Consider the following 24810-nt stretch of genomic DNA (forward strand, 5'->3'; position numbering starts at 1 on the left):
TCCAGTGAATAACCTTCAATGGCACAAAGGTAAACTGCCCATGGTAATAAAAAACAAAAAAACACTTAAGGGTCTCCAAGAGCTGTAATTCTACAGGTTGATGACTTAAAAACCCTCAATCTGCACAAAGGCAGCATTACAACAAACTGCGCTGTGTTACTGCACCCTCTGATGCATTATCAGGACAACACTGTACTGCAGGAAGTAGTACTGTATATATACTGGCAGGTCAAGGGTTCATTCTACAGAGAGATAATGAGCCAAAACTGGGCAGAAAGTGAAAGTAAAGCATCCTGCGTGTCATTCATGGGAACTTCTGCAGCAGTGTTGAGCCAAACTCTCTGAACGATGTTTCATCTCCATTGTAGAAGGAAAGGCATGAGTGTATCAGCTGCTGAATGAGCACGATTTGTTTTTATTTTCCCTTTAAAATCTTTATTTATTTTAAATTCATTTACACTGAGACACTGCCATATGAAAAATTTCAGTAACAACTGACTCAACTAAATTTCCTGACGGCTGGTTTTAAGGCTCAGTTTCTGAATACAGGCTGTGTGCATTTCTCTGTGGACTGAGCGCTTTGATCTTTTCACAGTATTAATACAGAACCTAGACCTGATCTATAATCAAAGAAGACATGGAAATCTCACTTAATACAATACGGGACCTTTAAAAATGCATTGCCATATTCCTTTAAGGTCCATAAATTAGGCTACATGTGATTTCTAGGTTTTGTTTAACAAACAGTCTGCGTTTTAAATATTCTTTTATCTTACTCTAATATATATATATATTATCCTAAAGGTATAAATAAACGATGTGTTACTTGAGCCTATTTTCAAAGAGCTTTTGAAGAGTGACAGAGCAACTGACAAAGTGACTCATACTTGAACAAATGCAAAGCCAAACCCCTCTCTCCTCCTCTCTCTCTCCCCCTCCCTCTCTATCTCTCTCTCTCTCTGAGGATGATCAACACTACAAAAACTTTTTGGTAAAAAAAAAAAAAAGTCTTGGCAGGAAGCCTTCATCAGGGTAACATAGCAGAGAGATAATTGTTCTGAAACATTTAAATGCTAATGTCATCATGTGGACTTCTGAGGAAACACACTGACACACTAAGTCTGTTTTAAAACTTTCATCAAGCTCCAGGTTGAAGTCGTTCATTTTAATCTCCCTTCCCTTTTTTTCCAGCGCCTTTATTTCGGTGGGAAAATGAAGCAGCACGACATTAGCTTTTGTTATTCGTGTTATGAAGATATGATAAGTAGTAAATGATGGATGAGACTCACACGCTGGAGTTCTTGTGAAATCCTGAGCATTTTTTTTAGCGTCTTTCTCTCTTGAAATAAACATGTTTGTCTGACTTGTTGTGCACCACAGGGAGCATTTCCTGCCTCCCCTCCACGGTTTCATGTCTGTCTGTGCGTCAGGCGTGCACACACTTACACAAACACGAGCACAGATGCAGAAACGCACTGACTCAGACCACCGCTAATCAAGAAGCCCTTCAGTCTTCTCTCCTCCTGCTGCCCACTGTTCTGCCCTGCCGAGACCAAACGCCGGGGCCGGAGGAATGGACAACCGCTAATTAAATTTCCTCCACTTTTCCTCTCTCTGTCCCTCCCATGTTGTTTTCTTACCGGTTTTGGGCTCTGGCCCTTTGTGATTCCCAGGAAAATAAACAAGCTTTCCGGCCAGTGACAAGAATACTACTTTTTAAGTGCTTCTTCTCCATCTAGTGTCTAAACAGGAGTTGTTTGGATGAAAGTGATGGAAAGTCTTGGTTAGAAATTGATTCATGATAAAATACCAGTTTTTTTTTTTTTTTATCCATGGGAAACTCTGAAGGGGGAAAATACTAATATTAATTAATGAGATTATCTGTAGTGATTAGACCTGCTGTCAGTCAAAAGCCCTTGATGTTTTCTTTGAGAATATAAAGTTTTAATTGGTTTCAGGGAAAGTTAAGGAAAACTCATGCATGCATGTCTCGCTGCTTTTTGATACATGAGGCAGGAAATAACTTGTAGAAAAAGAAAAATCTGAAATTTTGATATTAGAGTTTTTGCTTCTGGGCTCTCAAAGGAACACTCGAGTGTGGAAGAAAACTTTTTCCCGGTATTGAAAATTCTGAATTTCCATATATTTTTCAGGGGATGAGAGCTGTCAGACGGAAAGGCAGGGAGGACGATAGAGCTGGAAGCAAGTTAAGACAAGTGAAACACTGGGTTTGTGCTCGCCTGCTGCAAGTCTCATGGCACATAATAGATCAAATGTTACGCGGTTCTTCTTCCGCCTTTTCAGCGTATAGACGGCTCTTGTTAACAGGCTCAGATATGAAAACAGTAGGTAAGACGGGCTGTCGTCCGCCTTATTTTTAAAAATATTTTACAGGAAGTTTTATTCATGCATTTTAACAGTGTTTCAAAGAACACATGACTGGAAGAAAACTTTACTCCAATGCAGCTCTGGTCTGCACCAAAAATTAAGAAATGCTACAAGCACACAGGCTTTCATCTCCAACTCTTCATCTGTATCTACACAGGATGCGTTCAGGCACAGGATTGAGCGTAGGTCACAGGTGTTTTTGGCAGCGCTCAGAGCCCAACACACAATCACTGTAGTTATGCAGGTAAAACGGAAGAGAACAGACTTGAAGCGTAAAACCATGCTGCAGGTTGCAGTTATGCATGTACAGCATGAATGAAACGCAAGCCTGCTGCGCCCATAACGACACAGTAACCGTTTAAACCTGATTAAGAGTGTGACATTTCTGAATCTGACATTAACTGCTACAAAATAAAACAGAAACAAAAACATAGCAGTGTTTGTGGTTCCCTTGACCCAGGATGTTACAGTGCGAACATGCGGCAGAATCCAAATGTAGTGATCTGAGGCGAGTCGAGGCGTCTCGAACGGCCACTTCTCTCCTTCCCCTTAATTCGTCTGCAGTCGTACGGTTTTTCTCTAATCTCCCTCTGCCTTGAAGCTGCTTTAGCAGACCATGTCCCTGCTTGCATGAAAGAGAAGCTGCTGTTGTTGCCTCTCTCTCTCGTAATACTTTTTCCTGCTGCTGCTGCTGCTTCTGGTGGTGGAGGGGTGTTGCTGCTGCTGTCTGTCTTCTTTCCCTGGGCAAACAGCGCAGAGCAGGTCAGGACTCGGCCCTATACCCCCCCCCCCCGCCACATAATGCTTCTTTCTTATACCTAACCTCTCATCTCCGCTTCTGTGCAGCCTCCTGAGCAGAGGAGACTGACTGAACTGAATGTTTGTTTTTTTTAAACTTAATTTAAGCAGATAATCGTGTGAAAGAAAAGAAGCTGACTGAGTCACTCCTTTGATGATATCCAATAAGGTCAAAGTTGAAAGACAGACAGCAAACGCTTTCCCTTTGAGAGACTGACGGTAGAGCAAAAGCAGCCATCTAAGAAAAGGTATGTACTGCGTTAAAGAAAAATACTGATTTTGCATTACACTCCTATAATATTGTTGGAGGCGAGGAGCAGAATCACTTCTGTCTAACTCCTTTTCCATTTTCAAACCGCAGTTGATGGAGCCTCGCCTGAGGTCATTGATCAGACTTCGTACCCCTCCCTCTGGAGCCACAAAAAGCTTTATAGTCTATAGTAGTACATATGCTGCTCAATACCTGAAGACAGGCTTTGATGTGTGCAGCCCCCCCCCCCTTTGAGTAATCCAGGACAACACTTTCGATCCTTAAGACACAAGTGTGAGGGGTCACGAGATGGTTGCCAGGAGAGCAGAAAATCCCAAAATCTGGTTGAATTTCACAAAAGCAAAAACTCGCCTAAAAGGCAGGAAGCCACTGATTTATGAAATGGCGAACTCCATCTCTTCACCAAACCTGACACACGCACGCACGCACGCACGCACACACACACCTCTTTCCTTTTGTTGTGTCCCGATAAAGATAACATCAAAGCAGGAAATGTCTGTGGCCGTAAATAGGATTTGAACAAAGAATGCCAGCAAGATGGTGCAATATATTGAGCTACGTTTACTCATCCAGCTCCAGCTCCAATATAACACCTCACTGTTCAGTATGGTTGGTCTTCAGATTGGTCAAGAAGCACACACCCACCACCAGGTCATACCCAGAGGTAACAAAGTAATATCCTGGAGTAGAGTTTGGAGGCTTTAACACATCTGAGAGGTAAATATTGCACCTTTCACTCCCCTACATTTACCTGACATTATCTAAAGGATTAAAAAGCTTCTTCTTTTTTTAAAGTACCATTTAACCACGGACAGCCGCCAACCAGATGTCGCATGTAAATTTTATTGTTATATTGGTCTCCATAAACAATGGTAGCGTCTCTGCCAGGTGCATTCCCATTCTTCACCTCCTTCCTATCTCCATGTTTCTCTTTTCTCTTCTTCCATTACCTCACTCTGTCAGAGCATGGGCAGCTCCAATGTCGCCTTCACACACACACACACACACACACACACACACACACACACACACACACACACACCACTTCTCCATCTCCTTGCCGTGCCAACTTTGCCTCCATGGCGGCACAAAAAAAGGAAATTTAAACCGCGAGAGCAGGATGCCATTTTCACCCCCCCCCCCCCCCCCCCCCCCCCCAGCAGAGGACTCATCTGTAGCAGGGAGAGGCATCAGATTAGCTGTGTGGGGACCAGGGGGCTTCAGTTTCCAGCTTCCGTGCCAGGCCGTGGGCCCGAGCCTTAAAGACAACACGGCCCTGACATACGCAGCAGGGCGCAGGACACGAGGATTCTCACGCACACCAGCGCACATTCCCCCTACAAAGCAACGGGCTTAGACGGAGATGAAGAGAGAAAAGACAGGGCTTTGGTTTACGTGGGTGGATGTCTGGTCCTATCTTTTCTGAGATTTACTTTTTCCACGGCTCATCTTTTGATCCAGCGCCGCCCCGTCTTTTCTGGATGCTGTTTGACAGACAGGGGAGCTTTAGCTGCGGCTGGCGTCTGACTTTCTAATAACAATTGTGATTTAAGAACAAAAAAGAAAAAAAAAAAAATCGATGTAAGGGAGGGGGAAAAATAAAAAAAGAGACAATTCCTCAGAGGTGCTAACCGCACTTTCTTCTTTTTCTTCCTCATTTCTCCTCCTTTCTTCCTCTCCCTCTCTCTCTCCCTCTGTTTTTCCCCTCGCCTTCTCTCTCTCCCTCCATCTCTTTCTCATCTTAAGTCCCCAGGGCTCCTTTCTTCTCTCTTTAAATAGGGGCCTGAGCTGTGAAGTCTAATAATGGTCATTTGGCCTCCCATTGAAAGCTGGGTAATTCGGCCCAGGGACGGCTCACTTTGAGCCACATGACACAAGGAGCTTCCCAGTGACCATGGAAACGAGCGCAGTGGGATCCCAGGCGCCTCCCAGCGCCGTGAAACGTGGTGAAGCGGTGATTTAGGAGAGGGACTTTTTTTTTGGAGGGGTGCAGTAGGAAGGTGGGTGAGGGTTCCAACACAGAGAGAGGAGGGGGTGAGAGAGAGAGGGAGAGAGAGAGAGAGAGAGGGAGAGAGAGAGAGAGAGACAGAGGGAGAGAGAGAGACAGAGAGAGAGAGAGGCCCCTGCCTGGTCACAGTGGAAACCTCTCCCGACACCCCGCCAGAAGAGCGGCCAAGATAATATCAGCAAGTTGAGGCGTACACAAACATGAAAGGAGAGCCCAAAAGGCAGGCCCCTGAGTGCCCCGCACTTCACAAGCTTTTCTCTCCCTTTTTTTTTTCTTCTCTCCTCACAGCTCCTCCTCCTCCTCTCTTTTTCAATTTCTCTGTCTATCCCTCCCTCCATGCTGAGGTGTTTGAAAGTGTTTATGCAGCGCGAGGGACCAGGTGGAAAGGAAGCTAAAGCTCGTGCATTTTTACCCCGTCACACTGCGAGGATTTAGCTGCACGGCTCTTTGGCTGCGGTTCGATTCGGTCGCTTTTCTTTTTTTTCTCCTAATACGGCATCATAAAAGTTGTGAATGCAGCTGATATTTGGTAATTAATGGGTGTTTTTGTGATTGATTAAGTGCAATCAACTCAAAACTTTTTGGATGTTTCTGTTGTACATAACAATGTGCAATAACACCCTTAAATTACTAGGACCCCCAAAATTTGACGAAACCTTTCACCTTTCAATGGCAGATCTCTAGAGGAAGGGACCTTGAAAACTCCCTCGCCGCATCTGACTAAGAAAAGTGTATGAAGCTGCCACAACATTAGCCTCCATTATCCTTCTGCTGGCGGCTGCCTTCGTTTAAACAACCATAAACTGACTCTCAATTTGCTGCACTCAACTGAAAAGGATGTAAGCCCTCTCATTTTTAGCACAAGTATAGGGGGAAATTGTCTTATCGATATCCTGCGTTTTTACGGCTCGGCTGTCAAAAGATTTCTTTTTTTAAAAAAACAAAAAAAAACAAAAACAAAACAAGCCTCATCGAACAAAAGCTGCTGTTGAAAATCAATCACTATTGTGGCTTCACTGCAATTTAACAAAACAGTATGGAGACTGCGGGATGTAAAACTACAGCAATTTTCTTTCCTTCTGTTATCGAGGCGCCGCGCTTCACTGAGGCCTTTGCAGAAAGGCGGGAGACGAGAGTGATGAGAGCGACGGTGAGTCATTCAGCTGTCTGCATAGAAACACAAGCTCATCCGCCAGCCTTCCACTTCTCCTTACCCAGACTGATAAACAGTGGATGAGCTCGTGCACAAATACTTGCATCAACAAATACACCCACCGATCAGACAGTGTTCCTTTTTTCCCGTGAGGGCCGACACGTTGTGTTAGAGGTGGTCTGGAAACGCAGCCGGCTCAGTCCAGCATTGAAGCTCCTTTACAACAAGCCCCGCCGCATGACACCTTACTGGCATTGCCGTGGCCTCGGGACGAACTCTCGCACACACCTGAGTGTGTAGGACAGCTAACCTGGCCACAGGCTCGGAGCTAGTCACCCGCAATATCACACTCATCTGTCTGTTGCCATTTCTTTCTTTTTAAAGCTGCACTTTCTCTTCTTCACACACACACCATCCTCGTAGCCCTTGTGTACTTTATATATCCCCATCATTCCTCTCGCACGCGCACACACACACACACACACACACACACACACACACACACACACACACACACACACACACACACTGCACCCTCGCTACAGCTCTGGCTGAGATGCCAGACACGGTTAGAGTCCAAAAGCCACTTAGCACTAAGACAGAGCAGCTGTTTGCTCTGGCCTGACGTCCTATAGTGCCAATGTGAGGGCCACGGTAGAAAGAGACACAGAGACACGATCCTCTGCCCGCTCACATTGTTCCATGGCAACTGTGGTTTCAGGATTGTGTTTGTATGTGTGTCAAAAGACAGAACTTCCCACACAGGATACACTTTTTATGGTTGTGTGCCTCTGGCAAAAACTTTAAAGCAGCTCGCTTTATTTCTGGGAGGATATGTCAATAAAGATCTTGAAACTTTTCTTGTTGCTCGAGTTATTTTTAAGTGCTTCGCAGCAGCCGGTCTCGGCGCAGTTATGCTCCGCTGCAATGAAATGTTGTCTTTGGCCAGCGTTTAAGGTGGAACTGATCGCGGTTCAGAGACGAGCTGGTCAAGGGCAGCGCCAGGCCACACACACAACAAGCACATACCAGGGAGTTTTACATGCTATGCCAGCCAAGAGGCTTGTTTTACACACAAGCTGCAGGGCTGTGTGGGAGGATGGGTCGCATTTTTCTGCTTATGTGCATACAAAAAAAAAAAAAAAAAAGTTGTACCAAGCGAGACACGAATCCCAGCCGCCCACTTACCAAACCAGACCCATTCGCCTTCGTCATGTCATTGAAAAGCCAAGTCCCCCCTAACCTCTTTCTCTCCACTCTAACTCCCACTCTTCTGCAGTTCCTCCCCTGGTTGCCCGGGTTAGTGGCTGATGTCATGAGAGCCCCGGGGCAGGATGAAAGGGGAAAAGCCGCCGTGCTAAGGCCCTGTGTGGCCACTGGACTGACACTGCGATACTTGAAAGAAGAGATATCTCCCTGGCGCGGCGACAAAGACCCCGACCAGCCCGAAAGCCAGTGGCATGATTTCATGTTCCAGAGAAGCTGCCAAAAATCGCAGTGTATGTATGTGAAAGACAGTGTGGAGAAAGAAGGGAGGGACGCCAGTTCTGAGAAAGTCGAGCAGCGGGGAGGAAATGACAACCAAGAATATGTTACTGACCGCAATAAATAGTTCAACTTGAGAACAGATAAATGTCTGCAGAGGTGTGAGCATGATTTACAACATTTACTAACACCTCAGAGAAAGCAGAGACTTGATAAGCCGTAACTAAGGAGAAGCAATTACTTGCAACTGTGTCCCGCTGACACCGGGGGCACCTTGCAGTGTCATCCTCATATGACACCGTAACTCAGACGACCAAACCACCGCCTCAAAGAAAGTCTCAAACACAGCTGGCTACAGTAGGAACTGATTTGCTCTTGGTTTGTCCTGCTGCTGGGGGGGGAGGGGCTCCTGCTTTGGCACACTGAGGTCAGAGGTTTAACAGTCCTGCAGCTCTCAAAGGAACCAGACAGGAAGTGCAGGAAAAAACTGTGTACATATATATGACACGCCAGCGCTTTGGTGAGGTTTGCAAGCGGACTTCAGAGGCTGCCGTGACCGACCTCTCTTCCTCCTCTTCCTCTACGGGTAATATTTGCTGATGTCAGAGCATCTCTCTGCGACAGTGAGAGCGGCCTGAAGACACTCAGCTGGGTAATTAAGTGCAAGTTAAAATCGCACCGATGACAAAAACAGTATAAAAGTATGTAGAATTAGATGTGTAGAATAGGCCAAAAGTAAGGAAATGTTCAGACGACGAATACCAAAACCAAAACAGAAGCTTCACAGTACCAAGAGTGTGTAGTAGCAGCTGGGGGCTCAGCATCGCTCTAGAGGGATCAATATAGTCAGCAGCTCTGAAATTATGGCAAGAGCTGCAGAAACCTGGAGAGAAAATCTACTCTGCGGAGAGTCGAGATGATAGCTCATATCTTTTGCTTTAGCATTAATTTTTCTGCTTTAAAAACTATCTGCATGACCATGTGCACGAGCCACTTACTATTGGACTTGTGAAATAAATGCAAGCATACAGCCAACTCTAAATAGAGCAAGGAATGCCCATTGCTACGTGTTGACCAGCTCCTAAACACAGCTGGGGGCCTTGTGTTCCCAGACACTTTATATTTAGACATGGATTAGAGTAAACAGCATTTTTTTTTTTTTCCTCCTACAATTCCGTTTTGTGCGTTCACTGGGATTCTGTAATTGAATGGAATCTAAATTGACCAGACAAGACCCCAACACTGTTGGTGGCAAAGTGGCAGCAAAGTGGAGTGGGCTCTTGGGTTCAGTCAGGGGCCAGTCGGGTAAGGCGGGAGAGGGGTTGGGGGGTGGTGAGGGGGGGCGGGGGGCGGGCGGGGGCAGAGCATGAGGCCAGACCAGGCGGGGTGAGTGTGTAAGAGTGGGCATAGTATCCGGACTAGGGCTGGGCACGGTGACCTGGCTGGCTGGCTGGGCAGAGTACGCAGACTGGCAGGGGGTAAACACTGCACTGTCTGGCCTGGCAAAAGCGGCAGTGCCAACACAAAGCACCCAGCTGTGTTCGGGCCCCGGGCGAGGGTCTGTCAAGATGCAACAATGGGCTTTCCCTCCTCTAATTATAGTCCTGGCTGAATAAACACAGAGGAAGCAGAGTGGTCTAAAGGTTAGGGAGGCTGGCTGGAGGCCAAAAGGTCACAGGCCAAGGTTCCTGCCATCCTCACTACAGTGTCCCTTAGCAAAACATCAAACCCAGAATGTATAAAAAAATGGCCGGCTCATTAGCACTCTGCTTTGACGGGTTCCACTGAGCGGAAGGTGTGGGTTTCTGGTGCTCAGGGTGTCCTCGTGGCTCAGCTGGCGGAGGAACATGGACCCACAACATTCTGGATCTGGATGCAGCCTGATCAGATATCACCCCGTCTATCCCGTCTATCCCGTCTCAGTAATCTCATAACAACAACAACTGAACAGTGGTTTGACATCCTATTGAAGGCAGGTGCTGCGCTGCACTGCACTCCTGTTACTGTTTTATTCCACGCATTATTATTCTTCCTTGTCAAACCCTGGCGCCTACATCACCAACAATGCAACCATCATCAACCGGCAACAGCTCAGTCAGAAGTTTGGGTGTGTTACATCAGTAGCGGCTAATGTATCCTGGTGGGCTACAGAGGTCACTTGTTTCTACTTATTCATCACACAGATTTTTGTTCTTTTTTAAACTTGTAGTCCTTGAGGAAACAGTCAACCAATCAGAAGAGGGGGCTCTGAGCCTCTCTTCTGGCTGACTGTTTTGTGAGTGATTGAATAAAAATATAGCAGATTTCAGGTAAACACTCTGGGTCCCGGTGGGCTGGGCTAGGGGCTCCATGCCCCTAGCCCAGCCCACCGGGACCCAGAGTTTTGACCCAGGCTTTGTTGTGACATCACAAAGTTACAGAAGTTCTGATGGCTCGTTTTAGGGCTCAGTTTCTGAAAACAGGCTGTGTGCATTTCCCTGTGGATCCCTGCACTTTGATACTTTCACAGTATTAATATAGAACCTAGACCTGCTTTATAATCAACCAAGACATGGAAATCTCACTTTATACAATATGAGACCTTTAAAGATTCCCTACCTACCATTAACAATCATGTAGTGTCCTACAGGGATACTGGTCCCATGACAATTACCTTAGTGATAAGTGGTAAACAACAAGTTAAACCAGTTGGTTTCCCTCTGGAACTGTTAACTGCTCCTCGAACATCACGCATCACTATCAATACAGACCATTTACTATAGAGTGAAGCCACCCATGACTACGGTATATTCTTGGCTACAGTAGCAGAGAAGTTTGAGCGCTGAACATAAGGCCTCAGCACAAGTATGCATCAGCTAGATAGCGGCAACCATCACCAAAGAAAGTGCACCATTAGCATGTCTATACAGTACAAGGGCTCCTTAAATTATGAATGGCTGCTCTCTTTCTGTCACCAGGCATGCACGGGATAAATGAGACTATAGCCACCATCCACCAACACCCCCCCTTCATCCTCCGGGGAATGTTGGTACATTCCATTAAGAGGAACACTTAATTAAAGCATGATAAAATACCACTCGGAGACTCCAGAGGGGACTGGGCACTGGAGGAGGGAAGGGGGGCGGAGACGAGGGGGTGGGCGGTGAGAGACAAGGGAGGGATTCAGTTCACCCTTATTCTCCCAGCGATGGGAAGTGAGGAACAAAATAAAACAAAATCATCCTTCCGTGAATTGTTTCTGTGACTACAAAAGATCAAAGATAAATTCTTTAAAGGGTTTTAATTAAGTAAAAGGGAAAGAATTTTCTTTAACGTGAGTGTAGCAAAGGGAACTATCTGTATATATACACACACACACACACACACACACACACACACACACACACAACACACACACACACACACACACCAACACCAACACCATGCTGTCTGCACATTTCTGCTTGTCACTCATGGAGCCAAAAATATCGTGCACTAACATTCAATACACCTGATAGTGTTGTTGTCTATTTTCATCAGTACCCTTAAGATTTTAAAAGATTGTGTTTACAGGCAAACAGTGGTCCAATTATAATTCTTCCAGTGTATTCATGTCCCAAGACGTGGAAATTGTTCTGGGTCTTGAGAACTATTAGATTTTTTAACTTGAATATGACCAGACAATCTTCCATTAGGCAATGGATGAGAGTTTTAATACCACAAACATGGTTTCAACTGTAGTAGCGCAGACGGTTTTACATTTCATTGCACCACTCAACTCACCTACAGTGACACAAATGCACGTCAACCTGCGCGCACATGGAGTTGGTTTTTTATGCGAGCGCAGATTGACACGCGTCGTCGGGAGCGTGGTGCACGTTTCCCTCTGATCTCTTGTGAAGAGTTTAAGCTGTTGTTTAATCTGTACAGAGCTCCGGTGCTATTAGTTTTCTGAAGATTAACTCGTGTACATCGGTGGGTAAATACAAAATGACCAGTGAGCAAATGTAGTTATTGATCAACACTACACAGTGACTTGAGAAGAGTAAGCGACCGGGTCTTTACCTTTCCCAGCACGGTGAGACAATTAGGGTCCAGCTCCGGTTGCTCCAGCTTCACCACTCCGACCCAGCCGTACTCGTACAGGTCCTCCTCATCGTTATTATTACATAGTCCCAAAGGATGCATCTGGAAAGACAGAGGTGAAAAAAAGCATTAATATCAAAGCTACTGAGTCACTATCACAGGCGATCAGGGGGAAACCTTGTCATGTGTAAAACTGTGCTGTGTTTCCAGTGTCAGGGTCACGGATTTGCTCCAGGTGTGGCGTAAACCGCTGGTTTAGAGTTGAACTAATCTCTTTTGGATACCACCTTCACCTCCACCAACCTTTTTTTAAATTATAAAAAATTATAATCCACTTGCCACCTATTTTCCATAATGAACATAAACAAACATAAGAGTTTAAGAGCATTAAACGTCTCTGAAGTATTCGCTGTGTGCGGCAAAAATCTTGCAGCATCTAAGCACATGTACAGCAGATAAGCAGAGCTGGGACTTGTGTACTTCCATGGATCTGCAAAGGAGGCAGATTTTCATTCCTACTTAAGGGAAGGTACATAAATTCTGCTTCTATTACTGAGAATTGATTAATGTTGCTGACATTTCTGTTGCGTTTGCACATACAGGCACAATGACTGACTACATTTTATTTTCACTTCTTCAATTAAAAAAAGGAAAAGTGGATGCTGACGTTTCACACCAGTGCAAACACACACACACACACACACACACACACACACACACACACACACACACACACACACACACACACACACACACACACACACAATTACATTAGGGTCTATCAGTCTATCTTGAGTTGTCCTCTCATTACACTTTAGACCAGTGAAATTGGCCCAGTTGTCCGTGCCAAAAAAGCTCTGCACACCCAGCGGCTAGACGACGTCTTTAGAGAAGATTAAAGCTAAAGGATGGCAGACATCACAAACAGTGACTCACTCACTGGGCCCAAAAAAGAAAAAGGTGGCAGCTTCCTTACTTGCAAACTAACAGAAACATTTATCTTGAAGCATTAATCTCAAAGCACTTCCGTTAGTTGACTTGAGTTATTTGGGAAGACGATGAAGAAGTCTAGAGAATAGCTAAGTGTAAGACAAGAATTTAAAAAGAAATCTGTGTTCCACATTTTGACAACAAGAGACTTTTATCTAATAATCTCTGGAGCTCTAGTAAAACTAGATTTTACTGTTTTCTGAGTGATTGAATAAAAATATTGAAGATTTCAGGTGAACGCTCAGAGAAACCAAATCCTGCAAGGTTGGATGCTGGGTCCAGGTGGGTGGGGCCAGGAGCATGTGAGCTGTGACTGCTTTTTGTGACATCACAAAGTAAAGGAAGTCCTGACAGCTCATTTCTAGGCTCAGTTTCTGAATACGGGCTGTGAGCATTTCTTTGTGGACTGAGCACTTTGATACTTTCACAGTATTAATGCAGAACTTAAACCTGCTTTATAATCAAAAAAGACATGGAAATCTTACTGTTTACAATATGGGACCTTTAACAGATAACCTTAACAATCACAGCAGGCAATCACTGGAAGTGAACAGTGCAATAAAAAACGTGAACCATGCAAACAAACCAAAAACGAAACGAAAGCAAAAATGTAAAAGGACAACTGCAGCTGTCAGCAAATTCACCAGCAGTAAATAATGACCAGCTCAAACAAGGCTGGATTAAAACTGTAACCAAGTAGAGCTCCACAATCCTGGATCCAATCCCCACCCTGGCAACGGTGCAAAGACAAGCTCCTGTATTAGCATTAGAACTGGGCCAAACTGACCTGCAGGCCACTTATCCTATTAACCCAATGACCACAACACCCCAATCAACCAGAACTGTGGCGCCGAGCCCTTGGCCACTGCTGATGACCCGAGATACCGTTCTCCCTCTGGTGACCCCCGACCTTTGAACCCCACTTCATCACGTTGGGAGCAGGTTAGTCGTGCAGCAGGCCAATTGAAGAGAGAGATTCAGAAAGCGCCCGAGTCACTTCAGTGCCACAAGGCCGAGGGGTCAAGCCCCTGACCTGAGGGGTTTTTTTTGGGGGAAGGACTTAGCTGAGAGTAAGGGGGTTAAAATGCAAATCAGGTGGAATACGGACGAATCATAGGGAAGGAATGAGGACAACGTGTGCCGCTCTGTGACTGCTCTTTCCGCCTTGATAGTAGATGCTGAATTGGAGAAATCATATGCATTTAAGGGAACTTTAAGACCAAAGGCGCGCGCACTCACACACACACACACACACACTCTCACAGGCTTACACTTGCCACATACATTTTCTCATAGATTCTGAATTGCACCTTCAGAGAAAAAGGAGGTTCATTCCATGAATCTTCCTCCTCAGGCCTCCCACACACACACACACACACACACACACGAGTATGACAAAACGTGAGAGATTGCGCTCTGATTTTCAATCACAACCCTTGTCCTTCGAAACAAAATGGATCATTCTCACAGGAGAGCAAGGAAAACCAATGAGGAGGTCGTGGTGGAGCAAGGCTGCTCTGCCTCAAAACACCTTTTCACAAAACCGCAGGATGCAGTCACCTTGTCCGCCTGCGTTTCACAGATTCACTGCGCATTTTCTCAAAGCTGCCTTTTCTCTTGTAAACATACATACATACAGAGAGACTGTTTGTAAGATAGATGGTAGCCTAGGGCTGACAGGAACAGGGAGGCAGCGCAGGTATACATTACATACACATTTGGTATGATAATTTCAGAGCGCGCTCTCCCTCTCAGCCTTTGGAGGACGCCAAAATTGAACGGAAAGACAAAGATAAAAGAGCGTAGCCCCATTCAACTTGCATATCCCGACTTGCTCCTCCCACATATCGTGGTTCTATAAACTGAAACAACTCTCCGGTGCATACCAGCACATCCCAGTCAACTGAGGTAACACTTTGTGAGATGCTGTTGGGGAGGAAGCAGAAAGAGCAAGTGTAGGAGGATCTAAAGAGAGGCTGAATCTGTTTCAGTCCATTTAAAGGAGGACCAGGAAGTGGAGCGCTGCTCGCTGTGTGATTATGACCTCGCTCTCCTGCTCGTCTAACAGCTTGGATGGCAGCGGGGAGCCCCGCCTGCGCCCCGGGTTCTGAACACTGGGCCATTGTGCGGGGGCTCTTGCACTCCAAATGGGGCAGTGTTGTTGTTGTGGACCATGTTGTTATTTTAGAGGCTGGCAATTGCACCATTATCTCCACCGCAGGGATTTTTCTTTTTTGTCAGATGTTGACGTAGGCGTTGATGGATGTTGGGGATGGGGGAGCAAAAGGAAAAGGAGCTTTGGTATGGAAGAGAGACGGTGATCTGGTGAAGTGGGTCACAGCTACTGGCTGCGAGCACAAAATAGTAATGAGCACATATGCAAACGTGCCTTCACACACACACACACACACACACACACGCGCGCACACGCACACACACAAATACACAAAATGACAGAGACTATCCCCTCTTGTGTTCCAACACTGCCAGGTTTCCCCGCTAGGCCCCACATCACACAAGCTCAGCCCACTGGAAACACCCGCTTGCTCCACTGTGCTCCACTTAGCTACCGTACCCAGGGTTTTGGGTGAAGGGCATCCGGCGCCCCCCGAAGTGCCACAAGGGGGCGGGCTCTTGTTCTGCCCTGCCTGTCTTGCCCGTAGGGGAGGCAGCCTTTCACATGAATATCCCCTTACACAGGCCACACTCTCAATGAAATCCTGGCGGGGATTTGAACTCCACCTGTCACTCAAGCTAGACACACCCCCATGCCAGCCCCCTCTCCCCCAAACCCCTCTATCTGCAAAAACACCTGTAGAGGAAGTGGTTACTCACGTGGGATGCTTTTTGATTTGCTGCTGATATCCCCTGTCAACATGAAGACTGATTCATTCTGTCTTTTGTTAATATCAACCAATAAATAGCGACTTCTTATTCAATATTATTCAACAATTTTTTAGGAAAGAAAAATAAAACTTGGTAAAAACTTGACGGATAAAAATGAATCACAAAACTTTCTTTTACTCCTCTTACTCTTATTCCTTTATGGTCGTCCCCTGCGCGAGCAAGTGACCTGATAACAGTTGATAATGGGATCAAAACAGGGCCCTACTTCTAAAAACCACAACCACCACCACCTACCCCGACCCCCTCCCTCCCTCCCTCCCATTCCTCCCCGGCTCTCAAAGGAAATCAAAATGCAAGTCACACCATCCAACGCCATTCTTCTCCGTCTGTCTGTGACACAATTCGCTGAGCCTTTGATCATACAACAACCACTTCTCTTCTGCCCCTCCTCCCCTTGCAGCACCCCCTCTTCCTCTCTCTCTCTCTCTCTCTCTCTCTCTCCCTCTAAATTATTGGTGGCCCTAGTTACAGCCACCCCCCACCCGATTGCCCCTCATCCTCCCCAAAACAGTCACCCTCCCCTGCCCTCACCATGCTATATCGCCCTTGCATGAAAGAGCTTTTTTTTCTCCCCCTGCACAGCTGTGTACGTATGCACATTTTACACTTTCTATCCTCACTTGCACTTCAACATTAAAAGTCGTACTGGCCGTAAAAAGTAATAATCAGCAAGTTCGTTTTCTCCCTTTACTAACTTTTTAAAAATTCCTCAGAACGCCTTTGAAATCTTTTTAACTGCTCCAAACATCTCACATGAAACATCCCCACAGGTTAAAGAAGAAGAAGAAGAAGAAGAAGAGAGAAAAAAAAACCTTTCTTTGTGACAAAGCAGAAATTTAAAAAAAAAGACTCTGCTCCTCTCCTCCTTCTGCTTTCAGCACCACCGGCCGGGAAAGCCTTGTGAACTCGTGAATGATGCTCACAGGGAACCAGAATCTAAAATTCTAACAGAAGTTGCTGAGTTGCAATGTCTATATTTAAAAGTTATGCACTTGCTGAAACATGGCTGCTCAATGTTCTGTGCATTACAACAAGACATCCCGGCTGCAACACACACCCTCAGCTCGAAACATCAAAGGAGGAGTAGGCGGAGAATGATTCCTGAGCTGAACTGATCCATACAGCATGAAAACACAGACTTGCATATATATCTTTCAAAACCTTAAAAATCTTATTAGGAATCTCAAGCGCCAGCACTTCACCCAGAACTGAGCTGCAACATGTCTTGTGATGGCATTTAGGTCACACCGAGGACAAGTTTCTGTCACAACAATCAAAGCTGCCTTGTTGTCTGAGGCAAGTGCCAGCCAAAGACAGTTTTTACAAGCTGCTCTTTGTGGCGCTGGCTAAATGATTAACCGGACAAATCTGTTGTTCATTGCTTTCTTTTATGAATTTTGGAAGAAGAAGAGCTGGCACCTATTTCACATGCACACAAAAATCTAGAGAAGAAGAAAAACCTGGGCACGGCGCCAGTCCTCGCACCCATCTGCTTCCCCCAGCGCTGTGCATGTGTTTACGTATCTCGCTGTTTGAGCAAAGGCGTGTGTGTGTGCGTGTGTGTCTGTCTGTGTGTGTGTGTGTGTGTTTCTGTGTGTGTGTGTGTGTGTGTGTGTGTGGAGGGGAGTCTGTAGTCTGAAACACATCATGGGTGACCGAGGGGTAACTCAGTGGCATCTCTCACGTCGCTTGCCCTGAACTCATTCAACCCAGTGTAGAAGGAGCATCCCGCCCACCTACCCGGGGCCTTTAATTCGGCTGACCCCTCCAACCTCCTCCCAAAGCCCCTCCCCACCTACACTTTCACCCTCCCCAGCACTGTGCTTCAACCTCCCTCACTATGGGAGGGTGGTGGTGGTGGGGGGGGGGATTGTAAACTTCCTGGAATAACCCACCGGTCTAGCCAACAAGAGGTGGAGGGCGGTTGAGTTGAGGGCTTGTGGGGATGGGATGGCTAGGTGTGTATGTCTGATCACAGTCTCAGTCACAGGGACCTGTGGTGTCTGTCAGAGCGTCATGACAACATCACAACTCCCAGGACACACACACACACACACACACACACACTAAACAGCTCCACAACCTTGAGACTCAGTACACCTGCAAACATTCACACCATCTGCCAGTCCATATATTAAAAAATACACTACACACACACACACACACACACACACACACACACACACACACACACACACACACACACAGTGGCACAGGCCAATAAAAAACTGTCAACAGTTCTTCAGGATGTCGTTGTATGTCGACTCTTAGTGACACATGCAGTTAAGCCTATAGTGAGTGTTTGGCAACTTAATCTGTTCCCTTTCAGTCAACACTACTTCACTCCCAGAGATAATGTGGCTAATGAGTGCAACTGTCACACGTACAGCCAAAGCATTTTCATATAGGAAGGAACAGCTTGCAGCAGCTCTCCGTCTCTGCTTGAAGTTGCACAACAGCGACTGAACCTGTAGTTAAAATCGTTCCTGAGTTCATTCCTGCGCTGACTTGCATCAGCTGCAACTAGTGATTATTTTAATATATGATTAATCTTTCAATTGTTTCGTCTGTGAAATTTTTAAATCCAATACAAAGTGTTCATCACAAGCTCCCAGAGCCTTTATTCAGTCCAAACAACCTGTCAACTACTTAATTTATGGTGATAAAAATATAATATGAAGCAGGAAATGTTGGTTATTTCTCAATAAATGAACATCTGAAACAAACAAAAGTCATCACACTGCGGTTTCAGAAGTACATCTGTTAGCGGTAGATAGTGAAAGTGATGCCCAAAACCACTTCGGCAAACATCATTAGCAGCAAAAATTTCACCAAAACAATAAAACCACAGGACTACTGAGCTGCAAATACTGCCTATAATTACTGAAAAGCAGTTTATGCAAACCAGCACATGACATAGATGCTCCGTTATGCAACATCCAGCAAACAAGCATAAAACCATTGGCCAAAACACACAAGCTAGCAAAATGTCAACAACATGTTAGCACTGGCTCCTCCGCTCCGCCAGCCGCCCTGCTGCAGCCCTCCCTCACAACAAACTGTGGCGCGGTCAGGACGCAGTCAATCCCTCCACCCCCACCCTCCCTGTGCCCTGCAGGGCAGATATGAGAGCACACTTTAACCAATTAGAGCCCTGCTGCTGCTTCACCCCCCCAACTCTCATCTGCAAATTTGCACACATAGAAAGACAGCAGTTCTTGGTAATAAGGACACAAATAACCTCCATCCACCGGCACACGCTCTCCAGACCTCCACTAAACATATGGAAGGTCAAGCAAATGAGGGGAGGGCGTTTGCCGGGGACTTATACGAGCTGCAGCTCTTGAGGGCGAAAGTGGCATCCTAATTTAAAGTATGCGAGAAAAACACTTTCACATACACACAGAAACACACACACACTTTGATGAATGCCTAGTTGTCCAGTCTACAAGGCAGAAGTCGTCTCTCCAGCTTCCACATACATATAGTGATATTTCATATAGTAACTTGCTCTCAGTAATAACATGGCTGCACACAGATTTACACACTACGAAAACAAGAAACTAAAAACACACCAACAACCTCCACAAGGAGCAATTTTCATGTTTGCTATTGTGACACAAGTACATATTTTGTTAAGAAGTGTCTGGCTGACAGTTTGACAGTCATAAGTCAAAGGTCGAATTTTCTTGACAAGTCTTGTCGCCATCTGTTCATGTGGAATGCCTCCTCTAGCTTTCATCCCCATCCCCACATCTCCTCTATTCCATTATCACACCTTCCCCACAGGCCCACAGACAGACTGTCTGAACCCCGAGGAGCTCAGACATCACATCAGAAGGACAAGAGCAAGGAAATCAAAGTCTGACGCTCAGCCTTAATCCAAAAGATGACCCCCAAACCCACCCACCCTCACCCCTCTCAGTGAAGCAGGCAAGGACAGGGGAGAGTCATTTTAGTTCAGGTTGTGTGAGGTTAAGCTCCGGGTGAAGATTGGGATGTGCGTGTTTAACACACTCGGAGAGCACACCGGGAGGATTTACAGTCAGTGCCCTTGGCTGAAGACAGGTTAGGGTTACTGCCAGTCTTAAGACGTGACAAGTCTGGTCAGGCTTTTATTTTGTCTGGTTCTTGACAAAAAATAGACCAAGTGAGTTTTAAAGTGTCTTCAGGTAAAACTATGGCCCAAACATTCAACTTGCTCTCACATTAAACGAAACAATACTAAAGAGAAATCCGTGAGAAATATTTTTTTTTACACATCCAGACTTTTACTTTGGAAATGCAGCCAATCAAGGGAGTTGCTGCACTGTGAATGACTGTCAATCGAGGTATTGAGCGGGTGTTTTTTTTTAAGCCACTAAATAATATATCTTCAGGGCTTATTGTGAGGTTGATTCATTATATGTCAACAAAACTATGAATCGTCTGTGAGTTTTCTGATCTGCGTACAGAGGTTCAATGTCAGGCTGCGTGGGGCGGAAACAAGCGCAAGAAACGAGCAAGTACGAGTTTTGAATTGCACTCTTCTATGTATAGCATGCACAAATATACTCACAAACTTAAATGCACGCACTAACACACTACACGCACGCACGCGCACACACACACACACACCTCCTCTTTCACTCTCTCAGTCACTCTTTGCCCCTCTCGGTCGCTCTCTGCCCCTCTTTCCCAGCACTAGAAATAACATCAAAGAGGGCTGGTAGCCTTGAGGAGAGAGGGAGATGGATCCAGTTACAGTGGAGCAGCTGGGAGGGCCCTACAGGTGGGGCCGACACTCCTCCTCCTGTAACATTATCACCGTAAAGGGATCCCTCTGCTTCTCCTCTCGAATAATGAAGACTTCCTCCCTTTTGTCTTCTCCGCTGGGACTGAAGGAACAATTAGCCGAGCTAGCCCCAGCATCCATCTTTTATTTTGGCGGTCTAAGCCAACGTAAAGGAGGAGTGTAGAAAATAAATAGAATACATTTTTTTTTTTAAAAGTTGTTGATGCTGGACATTTTTTGTGACGCGAAGTCAGTTTTAAGAAAATTTGAAGTCAAGGGCGCACCCTGAGCGAGCCTGCAGCATCAGTACAGTCATCATCTGTCTGTTTGGCGCCCCCACTACCCACTGCCCCCTCCTTAACCTCCCCTGAAAATCGCCTCCACGCCATCTTCATAGCAACGGGCAAAGCAAACAAGTGTCATGGTTTCAGTGTGAGCAGGGGACGCTGGCAGAAGACACCTAATATCATGTAAATGTCCTGATATGTAGCACAAGGCTCTGGGGTTGACAGCTTTAACACTGAGCAGGACGCCGAGCTTGTGACTCTATTAACTCTCTGCAAGTGCATCCCGAAACTGTCAATGGCGTGTGTGTGTGCGTGTGTGTGTGTGTGTGTGTGTGTGTTTGTGTGCACACTCAAAAATCTCTCTGGTGTCACTTTCAGCTCTTCAGTCTTTAAAACCCAGAGTGACACGAACAAAGGACAGGCCGACAAAGTTCAGGGGTCAACACTGGGCTGGATGCCACCATTTTGGAAAGAGGGGGGGTGGGGTGGGGGGGGGGTGGTTGGAGAGGGGTGGAAACAACTGCCCCTGCCTCCCTGAGGAGATCACAGCATCTATGCGCAAAGATAAAGTGGCAACGGCGAGCAAACATATTGTCTCGGTGTGCAGGAGGCTGCTGTCCTTACGAGGACAATTACCAAAGTAGGTGAGCACGCATAAATTATTTGTCATCAAGGTGCCACTGTGAATTAATTACCATGACTAACAATGTAACAAGCAAAGGGAAATGGGGCTCATTAATAAACAATTCTACACAGCGCACAACTGCAGAGTAGTAAGTACACGTGTTCTTTCTCCCCGACAGCTTTCTCACAAGAATTCAACCTGAAACAGACAACTCCACTTTACTCTCGACAAAATACAGTCATCAAGTATTCTATATTGAATTTTGAATTAGATATAAAAAAAAAAAGAAAAGCAGCAAATCATTTTTTCTGGTGAAAACAATGAGTCATTTATAATGATTGTTGGTCTTTTTCTGTCCATACACAATTTATCAAACAACAACAACTTTCTGCCGCTGGTCAACACCACACTCAGTGTTTGCGCAGCTACATTATGTCCAGTGCCAGCACCGCCCAAAATATCAGTGGCATCCCCCGCTCCGCCTCGCCCCGCTCCTCCTCAACCCTCGCCATAAAACAAAAGTCAATGTCACTACTTAATGAGCTATGATTAATGCTGCTGAAGATTGCCTGGTGAGCTTGGGGGGTGGGAGAAAGGGGGGAGGCTGGAGGGTGCACATACCTGGCGCAGTCAGCTCATTCTGTATGTGTGCGTGTTGGAGGGCTGAGGGGTTGAGATTGCTAAAAGTGGACTGAGGAGAGGATTGCAGTCATCAACACCTAGGCTCTGAGTGGCCTTTGATGTTGCACGGCGTCTTTGATGAGCCCGGCCATAGAGGAATGCTGCTCGCCCTCCCTCCTCGCATCAAAAGCCCCCGCAGTTGTGGAATGCAGCGCAAGCTGCTGCTGCTGCTCGGCCCGCTGGAATGGGATTAGAGCATATCGCCCTTCCACCCCTCCCCTAATCACGCTCCCACCCTGCCCTCTGGAGTGGACAACATGGAGGCAACCTGGTCCAGACCCCAATATTTGGGGTGATGGGGTGAGGAAGAGGAGGACATAACGCCCAGTTTCATGTGAACTCAAGATGCAACAGCAGCTTCTGTCACTCAGTCACAACCAGAAAACATCATGTGACATTTTCTTTACTGACGACTTATCCACTAATCATCTATAAAATGTCCATGACAATTTCCTGAAACCCATCGACCCGCTGAACCAAACCCACAAATATTCAGTTCATTGTGAGATGTGACAAAAAAAGCAACTCATTTTCACAAGCGAGAAGTTTGAACCATTGATTTTTTTTTTTGGCATTTTTGCCTGAAACAATCGACCAGCAATCAGGCAGGTTCATTTTCTGTCAATCAATCAACTGTTTCAGCTTGAAATAGTTCAACACACCAATTACTTCTTGACAACAACACAGGATTTCAGTCACAGCTTCCGAACATATCACAAGACGAGTGAATGACAATCCTACAGTCTGTGGGAAGGTTTCCTGAGGAGATAAACAGGTCCAAGGTGAGCAACTGGCCTGTAATCAAACGCTGCAGCACCTCAACCCTGATGCTCTGAGATATCAGATTAAGGGAATGGCAAACACTTCAGATGACCAAAGCAACTTGCCAAATATGCACAGTAGCTCTGGCATATGAGAGTGACCGAACTCTCCTGCTGTGAACTCTCACACAGATATACATGTAAATGTGTGTTTGACAGCTCCAGTGGGATATGAGTGTCATAATCCAGCCGCTCCTCAGAGGGGAGACAGACGGGGCTTTCTGCAAAGGTCAGGTTCATTTTGTCCTCACGCACACACTCATACACACACACACACACACACATACACACTTTAACATAGTGAATGACCTTCCACATTACAACTGGACAAACAAGCCGTTTTGGCCGTGCACGCTGGTGTCTGTCGGGGCTTGGCTATAGACTAGACTACGCTAACCAGAGCATTGGCTTACGCTGCACAGTGTGTTTGCTGAGGATTGTAGCTCCTCGCCAGTGAGAGTTGAGAGGAATGTGAACAGGACTTACAGTACATGCACATGTTCACACACTTATCGAATGTGTGCACAGACAGTGGGCTTCGTACTGTAAGAGCCCCCCCCCCCCCCTCTTACCTCTGCTTTCCCCCTAGCCACAGGGTTTAGGGAGGGAGGGAGGGAGGTAAGGTGGAGAGGCAGCCAGCATTAGCACTGGTTTCAGATTTCGACCGCCTCTGACTTGTTTTCTTAAGGAAACACTTACTGGGGCTCCGGCTACACCAGGGGAAGTGCTCATCTACATCACTTCCGGGTCAGAAGGCTAAGGTCACGCCGCACTCGGGGGAAGGCGATGAAGAGCGGGGGCACCATTAAACCACATGTGGAATGCGTTTAGTGTCACCAGCAATTAACCTCATGATTTTGTCTCAAATGTACCGACCTTTAAAGCAAACACGGAGAAATAAGTGGCGAGGGGGGGATTTGAGAGATTGATTTTCCTTGTGAAAACTGGCCCACGTAGAATCGTCCTCTGACACTCTCCAAGTCTTTTCTTGGCTCGCTTCTGTTTGCCCCCCCTCCCTTGCCCCTCTCTTTCTTTCGCTCACTCTCTGGTTTCTGTGAATGGCTGCACGATCACCTTTCATGACAACCTGGAGGGGGGAGGACAGGAGGAAAGCTCGATCCGGGAGCTCAAGGATCCTCCGAGGAGCTAATGATATTCCAGAGGAAATGAGAACGTGAATAAACAAAGCCATGGCCATTTCCAGGAATAATGCAATGGAGAAATGTGGATTGAGCTGGAATTAGCGGTGGTTAGACGGAGACAGGGGAGTCATGATTCGGCTTCCTTCTTATATTCCTTAAGGGACGACCTTGGACCGCAAGAACGGGAACACCAGAAGCTATTTGGACGCTCTCCAAACCCACCAATTGCTTTCTCTTTGTAGTACCTTTAAGGATAAGATACATGCATAGTTTTACACACTGACACAATGCATATATGAATGTGCTTGCAGAGGCTTATCAGAGTCCACCTGATACACTGGCATTGGGCTCTACTATCAGCCAGTCTTTGTAAGGTTGACACAAAGCTGTACGTCTGACTGCCAGCCAGTAACAA

The 24810-nt window shown here is 46.2% G+C and overlaps 1 protein-coding gene across 2 annotated transcripts in view; it reads right to left on the reverse strand.

Annotated features, from left to right (window-relative positions):
* The window catches only part of znrf3 (zinc and ring finger 3), a 75933-nt gene that overhangs the window by 28781 nt on the left and 22342 nt on the right, over positions 1-24810 (reverse strand). For both annotated transcript variants that reach the window (XM_056376562.1, XM_056376561.1), the window contains exon 2: positions 12148-12270. In XM_056376562.1, the coding sequence (XP_056232537.1) occupies positions 12148-12270 (123 nt within the window). The remainder of the gene's footprint in view (positions 1-12147; positions 12271-24810) is intronic.

This window comes from Seriola aureovittata, chromosome 5 (genome assembly GCF_021018895.1).
Source record: "Seriola aureovittata isolate HTS-2021-v1 ecotype China chromosome 5, ASM2101889v1, whole genome shotgun sequence".
In the NCBI taxonomy this organism is placed as follows: Eukaryota; Metazoa; Chordata; class Actinopteri; order Carangiformes; family Carangidae; genus Seriola; species Seriola aureovittata.